Source organism: Microtus oregoni, unplaced genomic scaffold (genome assembly GCF_018167655.1).
Source record: "Microtus oregoni isolate MIOR12 unplaced genomic scaffold, Mior012 000002F_ref0000024, whole genome shotgun sequence".
Lineage (NCBI taxonomy): Eukaryota > Metazoa > Chordata > Mammalia > Rodentia > Cricetidae > Microtus > Microtus oregoni.
The window spans coordinates 43,314,851-43,336,391 of NW_024543061.1; the positions used below are offsets into that span (position 1 = coordinate 43,314,851).

The 21,541-nt window shown below is 38.8% G+C and overlaps 1 protein-coding gene across 4 annotated transcripts in view; it reads right to left on the reverse strand.

Annotated features, from left to right (window-relative positions):
- The window catches only part of Cntn3 (contactin 3), a 396,565-nt gene that overhangs the window by 22,670 nt on the left and 352,354 nt on the right, over positions 1 to 21,541 (reverse strand). For 3 of the 4 annotated variants that reach the window (XM_041639546.1, XM_041639547.1, XM_041639563.1), the window contains 6 exons: positions 13,529 to 13,646; positions 12,591 to 12,749; positions 12,339 to 12,488; positions 10,829 to 10,899; positions 7,741 to 7,975; positions 5,909 to 6,024 (listed from right to left, as the gene is read on the reverse strand). In XM_041639546.1, the coding sequence (XP_041495480.1) occupies positions 5,909 to 6,024; positions 7,741 to 7,975; positions 10,829 to 10,899; positions 12,339 to 12,488; positions 12,591 to 12,749; positions 13,529 to 13,646 (849 nt within the window). The remainder of the gene's footprint in view (positions 1 to 5,908; positions 6,025 to 7,740; positions 7,976 to 10,828; positions 10,900 to 12,338; positions 12,489 to 12,590; positions 12,750 to 13,528; positions 13,647 to 21,541) is intronic. The other variant, XM_041639553.1, reaches the window with a different exon arrangement.

The window sequence follows — 21,541 nt, forward strand, 5'->3', positions numbered from 1 at the left end:
GGTAGTTAGTATTTCCTTATCATTTCTCTTTACTATGAGAACTTTTTTGTAGTTCTACATTCACACACACACACACACCACAAAAATAAATACAATAAGTTATTATGAATGATATGAACTGACAGTAGCTGTGACCAGATGCACAAGACCGGCAAGTTCTATTCAAAGCAGCATGGATGAGGGTGGGGCTCAAATGTCTTGTAGCTGAGAAGCTTTTGGTAATTGAAAGTGACTGGGCAATGGAGACTCAATTTTCAGTGTGTGGCCCTTGAATGAGGCTCCCCATAGTCTAGTAGATTATCTAGTAGATTCTACCTATACATACACAGAAAAACACTACTCTCAGCCATGATCAGAGACATTGCTGTTTGCAGTGGATCATGGTTGAATACATTGACTCCTGGTTACTCAAGGTGCTAAGAATATGTTAGTGTACAGTGCTCAGCCCTCAGCATAGCTATTGGAAGCATGGACTGACAGTGGCTGCAGTTATCTTTAATGAGCTTTCACAAGACTAGAGCTGGTCATCAACAGTCAGTCATGGATGGAGTGGGGCACATGCATCCCTTACCCCTCCCTTTAGTATTGCCTGGAGGGATACTCCTCACTGTTTGTCTACCAGGCTGCAACAAATAGTTCATACCCATGTTGACACAGATGGCCCTGGATAAACTCAGTAGGCTACAAAAGAAAGCAGACATGATGTGGAAAAGGGATATGAGGAAAGAGGATGGGGTTCATAGGGGGGGTGGGAGGGACAGGGAACAAATCAACATGCAATATATATATATATATATATATATATATAATATATATATGCATGATATTGTGAAAGTATTTTTTTAGAAATTAAAATGTTTTGAATAAGGAGAAAAAGGAGGAGAGAAGAGGAAGAAAGAAGAAGAAGAGGAGGAGGAAAAGGAGGAGGAGGAGAAGAAGAAGAAGAAGAAGAAGAAGAAGAAGAAGAAGAAGAAAGAAGAACTGTGTTCTGTGTTCTCAGGCACGAAATCTTCATACCCCTACAGGTTTCTGCCTTGTCTTTATCATGTCTGCCTATTTGTTCATATCCAAAGGGCACCAGGAAAGACAAGAGCCCAACTGTAACTGCTTAGTAGATGAAGTAAATTGGAGCCCAGGGAAATGAGCTTCTTAACTAATGCTTGATGAAATTATAAAGAAAGTTAGTCTAGATGTTAATGATGACATATACACGGGTTTCCACATGGGCCATAACCAGCTCTCACAGAGATGAGAGGGAGGCAGGAGCTATTAACATGTTCAAAGTAAAACTTGGGAAACTGCAACCTACAAACTCAGTCAAATGACTAATAATTAATTAGTCTACTAAGTCATTTATCCTTCCAGGTTAATCTTTAAGTAATTTCTGATTCTAAGTAAAAGTATATTTTTATCAGGCTATAATTACATAAATGTATTTTTAACGTTTTCCCCACAAGTTCATGGTTCTCTTAGCCCATTTTCTTTTTTCTTTGTGTATATCATGCACTTGAATACGTTTTTGATCATGGCTTCTTTTCACACTGTATACTTTATATTTGAAGATCCTGTTTGTTACTTTCTGCACAATTCAAACACACTCCAACCCAAAAGTTTGTATAGAAAGTCCCATTACCACTGTTCTTGCAATCCCTTGCCCCCTCCCCACCAGTAAGAGGGACAGTAGCTTTGGGATCACACATTTGATGCACAGTGGATTTCTTTTCTTTTCTTTTTAATTTTTTTTTCAGTAAAATTTGAATCCAAAGCTCAACATTCAAAACAGAAAGTGGAAGCTGTAAGCCTCCTTGGGCCATTTTAGCAAATGCTGATTTTTTTTAAAAGAGTAAATTTATTCATTTATTTTACATCCTGGTCTGAGTTCCTCCTCTCTCCTCTCCTCCCAGTCTGTCCCCACCCTCCAGTCCTCTCCCCTTCTGTTTCTGTTCAGGAAAGGGCAGGTCTCCCATAAGTATCAACAAAACATGGCGTATCAAATTTCAGTAAGACTAAGCACCTCCCCATGTATTAAGGATGGGCAAGGGCTTTCTTTCGTTTCATTCCCAAATAAGGCTGTGAGTTATTGACTAGTATTATCTCTATTTTAAGTGACCCTTGGAAAACTTTATAAATATTTTGAATCTGACTTCCCAAACAGCCATGTCTGAACTGTATTAATGTAATCATCTTTTTTCATACTACCCTGAGAACTTGGGAAACAGGACCAAGCAACTAAGTGAAGTTCTTTATCCCATACGGGGCTTCTTCTCTCACCCAGGAAGATCTGACTGCAGGAAAATGGTTTAACCTCTACTAGATGTTGTAGTGGCTTCCACTAGGGTTCCTTTATTTTCTGGCAATCATATGTTCGCATGCTTTCTCTGACATGAGATTTATTTTCAATAAAATATCTTTTTCTGAATGATTCTTCAGCAGCTATATTTATATATTACCAAAAAAAAAAAATCAGTGCTGGGGACACAGCACAATCAGTACAGAGCTCATGTGCCTTACTTAGTCCAATCCCCAGAATCCAATGCACAAAGTGGGTGCAGCTTGGGTGCCCTCCATTTCTCTAATTGACTTTAATTAAAACTCCATGTTAAAGAAGCATGAACAAATGGATACCTGGGGATTAGTGGCCATCTAGTCTTTCTGAACTCATGAACTCTAGGTTCAGTGAGAAATCCTGTCTCAAAAATTAAAAGTGGAGAGAAATAGAGGAAGATACTCAACATCAGCTTCACAAATATGTGTACACATACACATATATAAGCAGCCTGTAAATGTCCTGTGCTAACAATTCCCAACATTCAAAGCTCTCAAGATGTTTTATAAACTCATAAGTCCAGTATATAGTAATTATTTCTTTCTTTCTTTAAAGGGTATGACAAGGTACAGTCATGTTGGGACTTACGATCTTACATTTTGTCTGTTTAAGGTAAAAGCACTCGAGGCTGGCATGCATTTCTTTTTCCTAACTAAAGAGTGTCAAATGTATACATGGATTTTTTTTGGCTAATTTTGATTAAAAGAGGAATCCTTTATCCTGCTCCTCTTATGGGAATTTCAATTACAGTCACTCCTGGGCTCATTTTCCAAAGCTGGGACAGGTAACTTCTTACGGCACTTTAGTTAGACTACGGGGCTGTTCTAGGTGAACAGGTAATCACTGCTGAGTGCCAGAGCACAGGCGCTCCTTTCTGTGGTCTTGCCATGAGTCTTGGAACTGCTAGGAAGATTTAAAAAAGAACGTTTTCCACCAAGACCAAAAGTTTTCCATATTTTCTTCCTCAGTACCATCCAAGATACAAAGAAGCATCTACTTATATTTCTTACACTATGGAAAGAATTCTAGGAAGGTAAGTAGGTATCAAGCCATGTGACTCAACTCTTCCTGAATTTCTTCAAGTTCTTGTTAAACAAGAAAGCCTAGACTTGGTGTCTGCTTGAGACTATTTACTGGAATAAAATTGGCAAATAAACATCTTAAATAGTCCCCTTAAACATAGTTCCCAACTGGCTTTTTATTTCCATGAGCCATATGTTATGAAAAATACCTTGCACATGTTACCTTGCTCAACTTCCGGAAAGGAGGAAGCTTATGACCTGCTCATATAGCAGGGGCTGGCTCTACCACCATTGCTTGCCAGCAGTTCTCCTGTTTGCAGCCCACATAGCTTCGCTGCCATTGACACAGTCAGTTCTCTAATCCTTGGGAGATCCTGCGGCTGCCCTTTCATAGCCCACTGCTTACATCTGCTTCGCAGAGTCAGGTGCCTGGGTTCTTAGACTTTACTCTCCGACCTCCTTTCAGTAGCTGATCATGTCCCTGCTGTATTTTTATGGTGTTATACTCTCTTCACCTCCCTTTCCTTAAACGAGCATTTCTCAACCATATTTGGGATACCGTCACCTTCCCAAACACTTACTATAGCATATACATTTCCTACCTGTTTTCATCCAGTGGTTTTTAAGGAGAGTTTGCAGAGCCCATGTTTACTGATAACCCCAGGTAATTCTGGGGAACTGGCCCATACACTATCTACATCTTGAGCGTCACTGCTCTGGTGCCTGTCCTTTCTCTAATTCACTTGTTAATATTTATTTAAGTCAAGCCTTGTTTGGTTACAAGGAATGGAAACACTCAGAACTGTTCAAATACAAAGAGACTTTAATGAGAAGAAGGGCAAAGTGGAAAAGAATCTCAAGGCTACTTGAGATTCAGGTAGCTATTAAATGGTTCTTCTGTTTTTTTTTTTTTTTCCTTTCTAAAGATCTATAAGCTCTTGCTTGCTTTATCCTTCAGGGTCATACTGCTCTCATCTGACCAGCCTTGCCTGGCATGCCTGGAGTGTTAGCTTGCAAAATATGAAGTGAGTTGTGAATCTGACAGAGCACCTCAATGGATATAATGTCTACCCCACTTACTTAAATATGTCAGATAAGAACCCCATTGATTGTGGTGGATGTTTTATAGATCAGTTGCCTGAGATCAAGTGACCACCCTGGGACAAACACCTGCGGTTGAACTGAAAAGTAGAAGGGGATACAGCTGTGTAGAGCAAACATGCCCATGTAATCCTGTCCAAATCACCTGCTTGCACACAGAGGTCGTGTGCTGGTCGTTTAGCTTTGTTGTCAACATGACACAAGGTAGAGTTGTCAGAGAAGAGGAAGCTCAGTTGAAAAATGCCATCAGTTTGCTTTAGACAAGTCTGAGGCTCATTTTCTTTACTAATGGTTGAAATGGGAGGACCAAGATCACCGTGGGAGATGCCATCCCTTCTGCAGGTGGTGGTGAAAAACGTAAGAAAATAAGTTGAGCAAGCATTGAGAAGCAAGGCAGTTAGTGGCATCCTTCCATTCTTCCATTTTGCTTTGGATCCTGGTTCCTGTCTTGACTTCCATGAGAGATGGAGCGTGGCCCGAGAGTGAAATAAATCCTTTCCTCCCCAGGTTGCTTTGGGAGATGATATTTTATCACAGCAATAAAAAAATAAACAAAGAAATAAACACAGCAAAAAAAAATAGAAGACAGATGTTGGTAGAGCTAAAAATCATAACTATTATTCCAACAATATTGCTGATAAAGAAATCTTAATATTGTTTTTTTTTTCATTTTTCTAATTCTGAGCTCCACTGCTCTTTACTAAACACTGGTTCACAATATCATTCAGCACCGTGTGTGGGATAGTCCCACTGCGTTATTCTGAAGCCACCATTCTCCAAGGGATCCCTGTAAGGATATCTACACCATTTGTGCTCAGTCGGAACTGTTTATATTCCTCCCGTGTTTATCTGTTTTCCTTTAATTTCCTGGGTAGGCCTTTTGCCCTTGTGGACCCTATAGAAATGGCATGTTCTTTTCCACTCAAACATTTATTTTCTTGCTAACTTATTTTGACTTGCATTTTATTTGGTCTTAAGATTTCCTCTCTTTAGATATATCTTCTTATTTCACCAAACACAGAGATTACTGCAAGTGAGAGTTATGTCAGAGACAGCCAACTATGCTAGAGAGTAGAAGAGAATCTTAGAATGTAACAAGAACACCAAGAGAATAGGACAAAAACCCAGGAATATGTTTTCATGATGACATAAAATTTATATATATATATATATATATATATGAATATATAGTGCTGTAGTTCAATCTTCTTATTTTAGAGAATCCACATAGAAAATTTTGATTTTGATTACATGATTTTCCTTCATATTTAGTATATGAGCCTTCTCCATACAAATTGTTATTTCTACCTACCTGGCTGAGTTAAATATGCAGATGCACCTGCCAGTATGAAAATTTCTGCTGAAGACAGTATTTGTCTAAGATGTTGATGATAAGAAGAATTTCAAAGGAAACAAAGTATAGCAACATGGAAAAACACATTAATTCTAAAGCAATTACCTCATAGCCAAGTAAATGTCCATTGCTAAACTTCCAGGGAATTGTATTCCATGAAACTTCAATTTCTGAGGAAGACAGGCTATGGGCAGAGATGTGGGACGGTGCTACTGTAGGCTCTGTTCAGAAACAGGAATTGGAATACAATGATAATGCTGACCATTCAATTGACAAATAATCTGAAATCCTAAATTTAAAAATATTCCTATATTTTATGGGGTTCTCAGAATTTTGCTTTTTTTCAGAATACTGGTTCTTAGCAGACATTTTTTTTTTCTCTTTGAAATCCATCTCTGTATTAAATGTTTTGATCCTAGGCCATAGCTCCATGAGGCTGAAACAGAATCAGGGTTTAAGGATAGGCACAGTGGGTTCTCTGTCCAGAAACTCTCAGGGTTGGGGCAGGAATATCAGGAGTACTGAGCACTAATCAAGCCAGTACTGGTGTCTAGAGCATCAGATCATTTTCTGAGCCCCTTGGATTGTGATTCTTTATGAGGTGCATTAGTTAGATTTCACTCTGCCTTACTGAGGCCCTGTAACATATTTCTAGTATGCATCTTGTTGCAAATGGGACAATTTAACAGTAACAGCAGGGCGGAAATGAGCAAGACAAAAATAAGTGGAAGCCTCTGGATGTTTCTTCCTTCCACCCACAATACTCAGGTCTTAGGTGCATGGGTAGGCAGTATTTGTAAACTTCCTGGCTCATCACTCTTACTTAAACACTGCTCTGCCTTTAGAAGTCTGGTAGTTTCTGGAAAATGAATCTGGGTATAAACAAAGGGTCTCTGTTTTGAAAAGATTTCTACAACCATTTTCATTCCTCCCTATTAATGGAAATGAAAACATAAGATGGAGGTAGGGGGTATTAGTAAAACTGATAATATTTATTATTATTTAAATCACCAAAGTTGAACCATGTTTTTATAATTTATTACCAGGTTGTGAGGTAGGGGAGACAACATGTTATCATATTTCTTAAGTTAAGAATGGTTAAGGTCAATGTTCCCTGAGTGAAATTGGCTGTTCCATTTACTAAATATATATTTGACAAATTCATTCACATCTTTCATCAATCTTCTATTTTCTCATTTTTAAATGGAGACTAATAATTTAACCTATACTTCAACCTTTATCAAAAAATTCAAAATGAAAATGCATGGCAGACGTTGAGTGCTTCATATACTGTAGTATGAGATAGGCATTGATAACAGGGCTAATGTTCAGTTGTCAATACCTCAAATGACAATTTTGCTTCATTCTCCTAATCCATTACCATTTTCTCAAGAGAGCTGTAAAGAAAATACTGTGTTTCGATTTCTTGAGGAGGTATTCAAGCAAGTCAGAAGGACTGAGCTGTTTCTGAGTGACGTCTGCAAGTGTCTACAAGAGCTGGGGTCATCCTTCAAGGACACACAGCTCTAAAATGTCAACCTCCTGGTTCTCAGTATCCATCATGCTTCAGTCCTTTGCTGAGGCCTCAGGAAATACTTTTCACAGCTCTGGGCCAGGCTAGTTTGAAGGGTTGCCTAATTTTGACACCAGAAAGAAAAATGAACTTTGAGAGGTGACAGTATCCCATGGTTCACAAGATGAAACTCAGGATTGGAATGCCTCATGAAGAGTCTTATTATTATATTCTGTAACCATCAAGTGAGTCCTAACATCTCAAGTCAGGAATGGTTGATTGTTATGATCTGCCCTGGCAGCTCTGATGACTGCTCTTTTGAAAAAAAATATAAATATATCTGAAGCCACAAAGAACTTTCAAGACATTTCTTTAAAATAATGCATTGATTAGATTGGAACTAAAGACTTTATATTTTCCATACCTTCCTCTGCAGAGAATACTGTTGTCACTGGGCTAAACGGCCCTTCACCTTTGTTATTGTAAACACCCACTTTAACTTCATAGGGTGAAAAAGGCACAATGCTTTCGTTCCTAAAGACATATCTTGGGTTATCTGGGGATGTCACCACTGTCTGGATCCAGGTGGTAACCCCAAGTGGGCGGAAAGCAACCACGTACCCAAAACCTCCACCATTCTGTAGTTCTTCAGGGACTGGCTACAAAGAAAAGACATATTAAATCATCCTCATTCATAAGGTCAGAGCAAAAACGATGGAGACATCATTTGTGAATCTGAAAGTCATTAAATAATGATTTATATGGAATTAAGCAGATGTACTTTTAAAATGAGAAAAGCACCCATGAGACAGTCAGGTGAGATGCTTTTAGACAGTCACATGCCACTCATTCATAGGCATCAAGATAATGAACTTACATCTTCTATAACTATTCAGATATTAGAATATCACATAGTCAAAATCTGAGTTTCTAACAACATAAGCTTTCATTAAAGAATACCTGTTATTTTAAGACAAATAAGAACAATCAAATCTCTAAATGCTAATTTTATAGAAAAGGTCATACCTGGATATTATGACTCAGTACAGAAAATTAGAGAGAAAGAGGAAGTGAAAACAATGCACTAAATTCAAAGCTGCATGTGATTAAAAGATTCTACTTACACTCAACTCCAGGAAAATGACATTTTACTTGTAATCAACATCTGCAGATTACCGAGAATTTAGTTCCAGTGTCGTTTAAATGTTTAATTCATTGTTACAGTGTCTCCTGATTGTGACAGGAAGTCAAGGCTGAGAGAATGGCCAGGAAGAATCTAGACAGCCAAGCACATGACGGTCTGTGTGATAGCAGTGCGAAACACAGGGTTCCATGGAAAATTATGAGTGAATAAGAGTCAACTGTTAGGGCCTGATTCTCAGTAATGTTTATTATTTCCTGCCTCGCTGTCTTCACTGGTACCACATTGTGAGTTTGGAATGACATGAGCATGTGCAAATGAGAGGAAAGGTGATTACCACAGAACGCAGCAGGGTGAGCTGCAGTACCATTGGCATCAATGCCACTAGGACCAGCACCACCACTACTAGCTATAGTACCATGGACCAGTTCCAGGACTCTCTGAGTTATAAGCACCGCCACAATCACTACCAACAACACCACCTCCATGAGGCAGTTCCACCAACATCAGCACCAACATTGCCATCATTGCTGGAAATGCTAGAATCAGCAGCATCTCTTAAGAGCACTGGTAAGAGCACCCCAACTGACCCACATTCATATTCCGAGACCTCCTACTATCACTGCTGCCACTAGCTCCATAGAAACACCAGCACCAGCACCAGCAGTACCCCTGACAGCATCAACACCATCAAATAGTTCCAGTAGAACTGTCAGTACTAAAGGCATCAATACTAGTTTTGTCTGTACCACCAATATCACCAAAAACAGTGCCGGCAGCAACACCATTACCAGTGCCATAATAAACATCATCCATAGCTCCAGCAACATTGGTAGTATCAGCATGAGGCCCACCACCATTTATACAGACGATAGAATCAACACTAGAAGCATTGTGACTTAGGCCGCTAGAGTTACCACTAGTTACACAAGTACCATCACCAGGATTGGTCATACAAGAATCGACACCAACACCAATACCAATACCAAGAGTACCACTATTAGAAGTAGCATCTGATGTGGGATGCCCTTTTCTATACTGTGAATATGTCTTATTACCATTGGTTAATAAAGGAGATGATTTAGCCAATAACCAGGCATGTGGAAAATCCAAGCAGAGAGACAGGGAAAGAAGGCAGAGTCTGAGATGCCATCCAACCACAAAGGGGAAAGATGTATTAGCATTACTGGTAAGCCATGGGGTAAGTGATGATACACAGATGAATAGATATAGGTTAATTTAAATTAAATGTTAAATTAAGAGCTAGTTAATAATAATTCTGAGCTAATAGGCCAAACAGTGTAAATAATATTAAAACTCTGAGTGATTCTTCAGGAACTCTAGGGCAGGAGAGAATGCTCCAGTAATTAGCATCATTTGGATAAGTGCTGGCATCATTACTACACCATCACTATTACTGGGACCACGAATTTTATAGTTTTATCATCACTGCCACTAGCAGTACTGATATCTCCAGCACTACATGACCACCAGTACTATCAGTGTTGTTAGAGCACCAATGCCACTAGCACTACCACAGCACAGACCTATAAATGCCGCCAGTACTACCAGTAACAGAAATAATATAACCAATACTACTGCCAGAGCTACCAGAAGCATCATAACTAATACCTGGCACAATTATCACCATGACCACCAAGACCACTGACACTACTGTTACTGCCATATCAATACCACCACCAGCACCAGCAGCAGCAGCACTATCATTACCGCTACCATCAGCACAACCAGAGCTATGGACATTACCAGCACCCATGACACCAACAGCACCATCACTATCAAAAGCAGCATGAGTACCACCAGAATTGCTAAGCCCCAGTCAATGCTGCTGCTAATACCATCACAGGTACAGACACCATGAATGATCAGCACTCTCCAAACCATTAGCACCATGAACAGCATCAGTGGCAGCACCATGTCCTTGTACTGTTACTAGCACCAGACTCAAAAATATCCCAAACACTAGCACCATTTGCCATCAAAAGCAGCAACAGTAACCTATCAGCAACATGATCAACAGCTCCCTATTTCCCTGTGCAAACATGAGTACCACCATCAGCACAAGAACACTGAAATAAGCAACAACACTATTCTTCTCACCATCAGCATCACTTAGCAATACAACTGCTGGCACTAATAACACCAGAAATGATGTCACTCTAACCAACACCAATATCAGCATCAGTGCTACCAGTATGTATATATTACTACCACTAGCAAAAGTACCACCATCACTGCCATGACCACCACTGTCATCATCATCACAATTAACATCAGTATACTGCAGGAAAATGTGATAATTGGATGAAAAGCAATACTCTGATGGGAAAGATGTTGCCCGAACACTTACATCCCAGGTTATTACTAGTTCAGATCTGCTTCCACCTCCTCCGCTGACCTCAGAAGGTGCCACTTCTGGAGCTGTGTGGGTCAGAGACACAGAGACAAAACCCTGCTTTTATATGGTAATATTTGACAGGAGATTCATTTACTCATTTGAGATACCATTAAGGGTTTTAACACTGACATGCTAAAACACATGATACAAATGCATGTGCATATGTACATTTCTATATCTCATTAGTAACATCATCAGTTATTTATAATCACATGCATTTATGAAACATTTCGATAAAGTCATCAAATTATTTGATTTACATAATATAAATGTTTCAGAAATCTCTGAAACAGTGAGAAAAAAATATAACCCAAGTGAAAGCTACTTGGTAACAACTAACTAAGGTGACAGAAAAAATTATTTCCCAGGATTGACAGGGAGTAAGTTCAGCATGCATTCATCTGGACTGGAAGTCTCAGCATGGCACAGGCTCTTGGTAAGAGTGGCACAGACTGGAACCCTCAGGTCCTGCTAGGAAGCATTCTTGATAAAACTCCCACAGATATCAGCTTTCTCACTCACGCTGAGAACCTTTTGGTTTGTAAATCCTGAGATGAAACTAGAATATAAATTCTATAGAGGGCCTTTGTAATATGCCCTGCTGTATTTTCTGGAAGCATATCAGATGGACCCTAAAAACACATTGTGTGAAGGAATGAAGAGGATAGCCAGAACACATGCTACCTGTTTCCCACAATACTTAGAACCAACATCAGGTATACCATCCCGAGGAAAGGCGAATTTACAATGTGCAAACATATTCCATTCTCCTTTGGCTTAGTGCTTAAACTGATACATTTGCTGCATCTCATGCCTCATTTTAATTAACATTACTGGTTTTGGAAAGGGAGTCTTGATGTACCCATCAACTGCCTCTCTAAAGCAATGAAAGGTTTACCTGCTAACTCTTGAGTTTTAAGGGAAGCATGCTTTTAGAATTATGAAAGTAGCTTGTGACACATGCTAATAACTGCCTCGTATAAATTCTTAAAATGATGCTTTCTTAATCTGACACTTATGGAGCCATAATATCCTACTCATCAATTGCCCGCGTGCATTTGCGGAGCGTGGTGGCAGAATGAGTTTTCTCAGCAGCATAGCTCCCAGTGGTGTTATCAGGCTGATTTGTCAGTGCTTCTTATAAATGGAAACAATGTTTCCCCTGCTAACAGGGAGTTATGTCAGATAGTAATTATGACCTTAAATGACAAAAACATATTCACTCAACACACACTAATGATCGCCTGAAACTGACTGAACTCCTGAAATGCCACACCACATCAGAGTCACTTACAGGTTTCTTTTGAAAAATGCCATATGGAGGTCTGCTATTAGAAAGGTCATATCATTGTGACAATGGGTTATTGAGACAGATCCCTTGGTGGCTGGGAGATCAAAGATAATGGAAACACACACCCCGGTAAATCTATTAACCCATTACTCAGAAAACAAAAGCACTAACCTGCCTCTTCAGTCCTTACTTTTTCTGAGGGTAAACTGGGTTCTCCACCTCCGATTTTGTTACTGGCTACTACCCGAAACTCATATTCCACCCATGGGTTTAACTCCACGACGGTAGCTGTATGCGTCTTGCCATCAATGACCTCAGGTACTGCAAAGGAATAGTTCAGAAGATATAGAGCCAGCCTGTGCCAGCACTCAACTGGTGCACATTCTCTAGGTTGCTGCCCTCTGTTTCTCCCATCTACTTTACCTGTTGTGACAGTTTGCCAGCCCACAGAGAAAGGTGTCCTAGCCTGGACTGCATAGGATAGAACCGGGCTGTGGCTGTCTGTACCTTCTGTCCAAGAGAGCTGGGCTGTTGTGTCTGTAATTTCATCTACCTTTACATTTTCCGGTGGTCCAGGTGAACCTAAAGGAGGCAAGAATGCAAAGAGCATCCCATAAACGCCATCCTCTTCTACCAAAGCAAAGAGGCTTACATCATCACTTTAATACCTCCAACTTGTTGCCACTTTCAAAAGAACTTAAGGGAAGATGCCATTTAACTGGCAATAAAACTACCACTTTTTTTTTCTGCATTCCCATTTTCAGTGGAGAGATAGTGATAGGAAACCCTGGTTCATAATACTATGTGAATACAGGTGCCAGCTACGAAACGATGCTCTATTCAGCGGCATTCCAGTACCTTGATAAATTAAGCATCCCCTGCTTTGGGAGGTATGGCCTTCTGTGAAACACAACTTGGCTTGCTACCTCAATGTGGTTTATTCTGTGATATGCTTTGGACATCTATTTCTCAGCCTAGCAGTAAATCAGTACCCTAGATGACAACCCAGGTTGGCAAATTTTCCGATTGCTCTGGATAAGGCTTTTGGAGACAGACACATATGTACCACCCTCTATTTCCTATTAAATACATTTGTTGAATTAACGACATGCTCAAAAACACATTGACTTGGCAGCAGCTGTAGAATGCCAATTACAGTAAGAACTATTTGAAGGGCACAGTTGAGGTTTTTATTTCTTTAAATTAATACATTATTATTGTCATATATTCTGGCATATGGGTGTCAGGGATAACCTCAATATTATGCCTTGCATTTTTGCATAGTATCTCACTACAGCTTTCCTCTAGTGAGCAATGCCCATGGAGCAGTTTTAGACAACACAGGAGGTAACACTGCTTACCTCTTACTATGAGCTCTGCTGCGGATGAAACGCTGTCCACCCCTGTCTGCACCATACACACATACTTCCCACTGTGTTTCAGTTGGATGTTTCTGATCATTAAATCGCCAGACGAACTCTGTTGGGGAAACAGGTAATGAAACATCATTATATTTAAAAAACAAAGGATCTTGAAGGCAAGGCAATCCATGTTTAGAGAAAACAACGTGGCAAGTACTCAGGACACTGAAATCATAGGATATCTGGAAATTAAGACAAGTTCAAAACCATGCAGGATGGCATACACATTTCTATATGCATATAGAGCATTTCTTTGGGTATTTATGGCTTCAAAAATAAACGAGGGCAGAGATTATAGTCTCATATTCTATTTACTTCAACCAGGCAACACTTCTTTTTATATCCACTGCTTAGCACCAGCTCAGTTCTCTCTGGTTGCAACCCCAGTGCAATTATCTTCCTGAGAAGAGGAGGAAGCATTTGGGTACCTAGTGGGAAATAAATATGGCATGGCAGGGGGGATTACCAGGGTTGAAACATTTTTCTCTTTTCTCAACACGTTGGAGCGTAAAAGACTAAAGTCATCTAATTCCTAAAAATGCTATGGAACTTAGAGCAAGAAAATATGAACCCCCTTTAAAAAAGAAATTAAAGCACTTTAAAACCTCATAAATAACAGTTATGCAGAAGACTTTTGTTGGCATCCCCTGTTACCAATTAATGGAGCAAATGTGTATCTAAATGCTCAACTTTAAAAGGTCCTCATTTACAGAGAATATAAATTCACATTCATAAAATGAGTAACTGCAGGTCAGTTTCCCACATCAGTGGAAATATAGACTAAAATAAGAGCATCTGGAAAGAGAAGCGCTTCGAAATGATCGTCACTTCACGTCCATCCTGGGAGAAGAGGCAGTGCTTATCGTGGTAATTAAAAGGAGTTTTTTTTTTTTTTTTTTTTACTCTTGCATGGGCTTAGAGTTTGTGGCAAGAGGGACCGGACTGATCTAATTTTAGGTAGTTCCCGAAAATCCTGTTCAGGCTAATATCTTCCATATTGCTCCCCATCCTTGGAGTTGCTAATGGCCTGTGTATTCTCCATTGGTTGGATCATACGGCTTTAGATAGGATTTCTGGGGTACTGGGAGAAGCAGCTGTAAGGTGATTGATGGCTATAATTAAATGATAATCCAAAAACTGTTCAGTTTGCACATTTCTACTTTCCTAGAGTTGAGCTTTTTTTTTTCCTTCCCTCCTCCCCCCCCCCCCTCCTTCTCCTCAGGGTTATTTAGAAATGTGTCCCTGGAGATAACTATCCCTGCTTGCTGACCTTTCCAAACTCCTCTGGTTTTATGAGCTCCTCATGCTCACAGGAGGGTGATTATCATTTCCATAGAAATCTCCTCTTTTCTGCGAAGCCCTATGACCCGTAAATGCCACCAAGGCACTGGGTGAGGCCTGTATTCTTCTGTCTTTACTTTCTCATTTTGAAACAGATTAGAGAGAACTTAACTGTAATTTTCTTATCTGCTTTGTCATTTGGATCTACCTTTGGTTGTTTTTGGCTCTAGAATGAGTAAGGAAGAGATTGGTGTTGGGAACTGAAGACTAAAGAAAGAAAAATAGGTAATCTTGAGTATAAAACAAAACTGAGCAACAACAAAGATATTTTCCCCAAAGAAATGCATCAGGGTCTCCTGCAGAGGATATATAATTAAAAAAAAAACAATCATGTTTTCATAAATTCCTTTAGTTTCATTTTATGTATATATAAGTATTTGGTGTACATTTGGTTGTTTTTCTCATGATCAACATAGAAAAAGTGGAAGAATTTTTAACAGAAAGAAAATTTTGCAAAAACTAAGAGGGACCTTTTCGTAAGGAGAGATTCCTTGTTCATTTTCCAGCCATCCAGATCCAAATAATAACACAGATTATTATATTAATTATATTATTAATTACAACACTGATAGAGGAAGGTCATTGGTTAATTAATAAATAAACTGCTTGGCCTGATAGGTTAGAACATAGGTGGGTGGAGTAAACAGAATAGAATGCTGGGAGGAAGAGGAGGTGAGGCAGACGCCATGCTGCTTCTCTCCAGGGCAGACGTAGGCTAGAATCTCCCTGGTAAGTCACCAATCGTGGTGCTACACACATTAATAGAAATGGGCCAAGCAGTGTTTATATGAATACAGTTTGTGTGTTGTTATTTTGGGGCATAAGCTAGCCAGGCAGCCAGTAGCCGGGTGGCAGGAATGCAGCCCACAACTCCCACTACAAAATGGCTGAACTCCACATAAAGCCTGAGAAAGCCTGGGAAAGAATAGAGTAAAGCATGTATTCTTGGTAGCAGCAATTTCTCGTGTCTGCTCTGCCTGCTAGAGGCAAGTAAGCGCGCTCATGTAAGAGAGGCTTCCTGACTCAGCTTTAGCTGCAAAACCCTGCAGCTCTTTTAAGAGGTCCTGCCACAAAACACTTAAATGGTGTTAATAAAAGCTGACTGCATGCATGTTTGCTTTCAGCTGTAGCGGGAAAAAAGTTGTGCTGTTTTAAAATGCCAGCTTTCTGGGCTGTCCTGCCAGTGCAAACTCTGACTCTTTGAGGCAGAAAGGCCGGCTACAGAGAGAGGACTTGAGTGTTGTAGCTTGTATGCTGGCAAGGACCTTGAAATGCCATAGAGTTGTGGAAATAAAAATGGCTATAGCCGGTACCTGCACCATGAGGCTGAAAGCTAAGGAATGGGCTGGATCTAGCCGGCAAAACCACAGCTTTAATCCTACCCATATTGCTCAGTAATTTCAAGGCTCATGTGGTCAGAAAAAGAGAGAGAGAGATACAGTAAAGAGAGATTCAAAAACAAAAACAAAAAAACCCTTTAAATGATTTACAGTGTGTTAAAAATATATGCAGGCTAAAAGTTAAAGTTCTTAAAGTAAAAAACAAAAAAGAAAAAGGAAGAAAGAGAGTAGTTGGGTGTGGAAGTACACACCTTTAATCCCAGTGCCTGGGAGGCAGAGACAGACAGATCTCTGTGAGTTCAAGGTGTGGTAGCACACACCTTTAATCCCAGAACTTGGGAAGCAGAAGCAAGTGGATCTCTGAGTTCAAGGACAGCCTGGTCTACAGAGTTATTCCAGGACAAAGATATACAGAGAACGAGTCTCAAAAAATAAAAGTAAAAATAAATGAAATAGAGGTTAAAATAAAGCTGCTCAAAGATGGAAAATACAATGAGAATCTTGATACTGTATGCTATTATGCTTCTTTGAATTGTTTGAAGGCTGAGAATAGAGCAACAGCTGCTAAAAGATATTTGTTTATAAATATTGCTGAATTAATCCAACATAGGTATTTTGAAAATACTTTGACTTCAGAATTTGGATCTAAGGATATGATACTTTGGAAAAGTGTTTCTTCTTTTGTTTTCACAGAGGATGAGTCCCTATTGATTGCTTTTATCCCAATATGGTATGATAAACCATGCCCTCCTGAAAGGTTGCTGTGAACATCTTCAGAAAATTACTTCATTCAACTGCCAACTGAGATGAACCTAGCAGACAGGTTATACCATGAAAGACCTAAATAACAACGCCCCCATTCAGCATGAAGCAGTTGGAGAGAAAAAAAAAACTGTGCCCATATTCCTAATTGTTTATAAATGTTCTTTTACATTTAAAGGGGGATATGATATAGATATTAATAATTTGCATTGGTATGGATTTTAAGGTCAATTTTGTTATATGTATATGTATTTCTGTTTTTGATTAAGGTAATGTGATTGTGTAGTTCATTTAAAAATGTAATGTATATAGGTCGTTAATGGATAATCATCGATAATAGTCAAGCTTGTAGTCATGTTAGTTAGATTTTCTAGATGTATATAGATGTATTTTAGATAGACATTCTTCATATCTTTCAAAGACTACAGAATAGGACATTTAATGTTTTAATAACTTAAGGTTTTTCATGACAATGAGACATGTCTGCTCCTGGCAGCACCAATCTACTTCAAGCAGAAGATGGGCATCGAAGAGGCACCTTATGAAGTTTGATAGCCATTTGGGCAAGAAACTGCTCTTGCCTGGACTGTTGCATAAACTGCACACAGAGAACCCTCAGAGAGAGGGCTGCTGAACTTGCCTAGAGGTGAGATGATCTTTCGGGGTTCCTGATTCATGAAAGAGTCTGTGAGACATTCTGCAGGACACAGCAGATAGTGACTGCCTTTGAAATTCCCTGTTTCATGGAAATGTCTGCTGGATACTATTGGCCTGTAGGCCGAAGGTGGATGCCCCAACGGTACAGAGGAACTTTGGATGACTGTCCAGGCAGCAAGATGTCTCTGTCATTTCTAGAGTTTGGAAGTTGTTTATTTTTTGTTTGCTTAGGTAATATTGTATTCTTCTGGAGTCTTTGATGGAGTTGAAGAATAGATAGATAGTTATAGTTGTTTTCTTTTGTTATGATAAAAGATAAAATAGATATAAATATTGTAATTGTAATTAATACTTGATAACTGTTTTGTTATATGTAATTTTGCTATGTTAAAGTTAAAGCCTTCCTTTTTTTGTTTTGTTTCAACAGAAAAAGGGGAAATGATGGAGGAAGGTCATTGGTCAATTAATAAAGAAACTGCTTGGCCTGATAGGCTAGAACATAGATGGGTGGAGTAAAGAGAATAGAATGCTGGGAGGAAGAAGAAGTGAGGCAGACACCATGCCATTCCTTTCCAGGGCAGACGTGATGAAGCTCCGACCCAAGGAGGACATAGGCTAGAATCTCCCTGGTAAGTCCCCACCTCATGGTGCTACACACATTAATAGAAAGGGGCCAAGCAGTGTTTATATGAATACAGTTTGTGTGTTGTTATTTTGGGGCATAAGCTAGCCAGGCAGCCAGGCAGGAATGCAGCCCACAGATCCTTCTACCCAACACCATTTGGCAAGTAGCTTAGGCATATTTTTAGCTAACTCTTACATCTTAAATTAACCCATTTCTATTAATCTGTGTATTGCCACAAGAATGTGGCTTACAGGTAAGGTTCTATCTGATAGCTGGCGTCTTTCTCCTTTGGCAGCTCCATGGCATATCCCTGATTCCATCTATTTTTTCTCTACATCTCTGTTTAGATTTCCTGCCTGGCTTTACTCTACTAAGCCACTGGTCAAAACAGCTTCTTTAATAACCAATTATAATAAAACGTATTCATAGCATAAGGAGAGGAATCCCACATCAGGACCTTCATCTTTTTTTCACCCATTTCCACTCTATTTGTACTCTTCTTTTTTCAGTGCTTTGTCTCCTACCCAAGTGTTGTTGTTTAAGAGAGCTCTAGAAGTAAGTGAGATTCTCCTTAACAAAACCATGCACCATGATTCATACTTCAGAGTCACCTAAGAACAGAGTCCTTCCCAACACAGTCTCTGCTTTCCAGGACATATACTGAAGCTAGACTCACAAGGTTTGCATGTATACAACAAGCTATGCTTATGAATTAGAATGTTTAATATAGGTGAAATAAAACCATGATGCATACACTGTGTATAGACAAATACAAATGAAAGAGACACTTTCAATATCTGCTACAGGTATGGGATTAGAGCTGTTGTTGTTGCAATTAGAAATCTATTAGAAATCCTATTTGAATCACTTCAAATATCACCTAAAGCGGAGTCATATGTACAACCCATTTCCAATTAATTCTGTTCCTTATGCTATGCCCCAAGAAATGCACATGTATATACACTAAAGAAAATTTATAGGGAAAACAAAGAAATTAACTGTCTACCTTAGTTAAAATAGGTTTCAGATGACTTAGTTAATGAAAGACTGTCTGCTCATAAATAAATGTGTAATACATATAGACTGATATGGTTGAATCTAAGAAACATAAAAGTTAAATACAAGATATAGCTTTTATCCCATGAGACACCTAGATTATGGTTACAGTTATAATCAATCATCTTTTGTATTTGCTGTTAGCTTTTCAAGCACTAGGAGTAGAATATGGAGCCTCACAAGTACTCAGTTTTAACTTCCCCACACAATCACATCCATAGTTTGTTTGTTTGTTTGTTTGTTTACAGACAAGATCTTTATACATCTCACAAACTGGCCTGAAATTTGCAATCCTCCTGCCTCACCTTCTGAAACAGCTGAGAGTATAGGCCTGTCTTAGTAGTGTCAGTAAAAAAGTAGAATGAAGGATCATGGGAATAATCTGGATGACAGCCATATTCTCTCGCTTGAGTTCAGTGTTGGTTATATCACAGAGATTATTTTGTGGCAGGTAATTGGATTTAACATTTTGGTAGAGAAATAATAGCTGCCAAAAATATAAGAGTATGTACAGTTATACTTTTAAGTGTATGGCTTTTAGAGAAACGATAAGCTAATATATTCACATAATAAGACTGTAGTTTCTTACTCTAATTTCCTCATAAGATTTAATATTTAATAATCAAAATTCAAATTAAGGTGTTAGTCACAAATCCTAAGATTTTTATCACGATGTAATAACTTTTAGAAATGCCAAAATTTCCAAAGAATTTCTGTCGAGAAGATATTGCAAGTGACCCTTTCTTCTATCAGTTTGACTCCTTAGAGAATACAGTTGTTGGTTTACTGTGATGAAAGAAATCATAGAGGAATATTCAGAAAATCTTAAGTAAAATTAGTCAAAACTCCGAAATGTTGAACTTCACAGACTCCCCCCCCCAATATATTTATCAAACATTGCATAATATCAGAGAATATTTAGAAGCATGGTGATAATTTCCCAGGGCAGGGGTGTTCAGCACATGGTGTGCAGGCTGCTTGCAGCACTGGAGAGCAGTGAATGCATACAACACAAACTCACATACTTAAATCGGTATGAGATTGTTTATACTAATTGTTCTATAACTTGATCATGCGCTTATATACATAGATGTATATACATAGAGTATACTACATAGATGACAATGCCGTGTTTCCATGTCACCCCAAATCAATATATGTGGCACTTCCTATCTGTATGCATTTATTGCTTCAGTTTATGATAGTGTGCGGCTTACACTATGTTATCTTCAACTGCAGACCACCTGAAAACTTCAGAACTTACATGTTCTTAGTGGTGACTTGGTAAGTGAAACAAAATGATTATTAATTCTGTTTTAACCTATCATTGCAAACTATAGATTTTTAACATTATTATCAGACAGCTGAGTATTCTTTTAATCGATTATTAAGGGAACTTTACACTGAGTATAATTCCCACATCAATGACTGTCCTTTACAATTGGCAACCCAACCTCATGCTGTCTTGGGAAAGGAGATTAGGAAGACCCCAACTTCGCTGCCATTTCCTTGCCAAATAATCTGCATAATAGAAATAAACAGTCTAACCTAGCATTCTTTTTATTTTTTTTATGTAGATTCTGTTCCTTATCTGGGACAGTGATCTGCAAGTCTCCGCTATAAATAACCCTTCATTATTCATAATTCTGAACTAGTGTGGGATTATTTTGTGACTTCCACCATCATGGTGATTTCTTAGAAAATTAATAAATAATCTACCTCAAGACCCAAAATACCACTTTTGGGTATATACTCAAAGGATGTTCAAACATACCACAAGGGCATGTGCTCAACAATGTTCGTAGCAGCATTATTTGTAATAGTCAGAACTTGGAAACAATCTAGATGCCCCTCAGATGAAGAACAGATAAAGAAAATATGGTACATATATACAATAGAGTAATATTGCTACTCGGCAATAAAAAATAATGACATCTTGAAATTTGAAGGCAAATGGATTGATCTAGAAAAAAAAAACATGTTGAGTGAGGTAACCCAGACCCATAAAGACAAATATAACTTGTACTCACTCATAAGTGGCTTTTAGATATTAACCAAAGAAAAACCAGCCTTACAATCCACAACCCCAGAGAACCTAGACATCAAAGAGAACCCTAAGAGATATATACATAGATCTAAATAGGAAAGAGAAAAAGACAAGTTCTGAGTAAA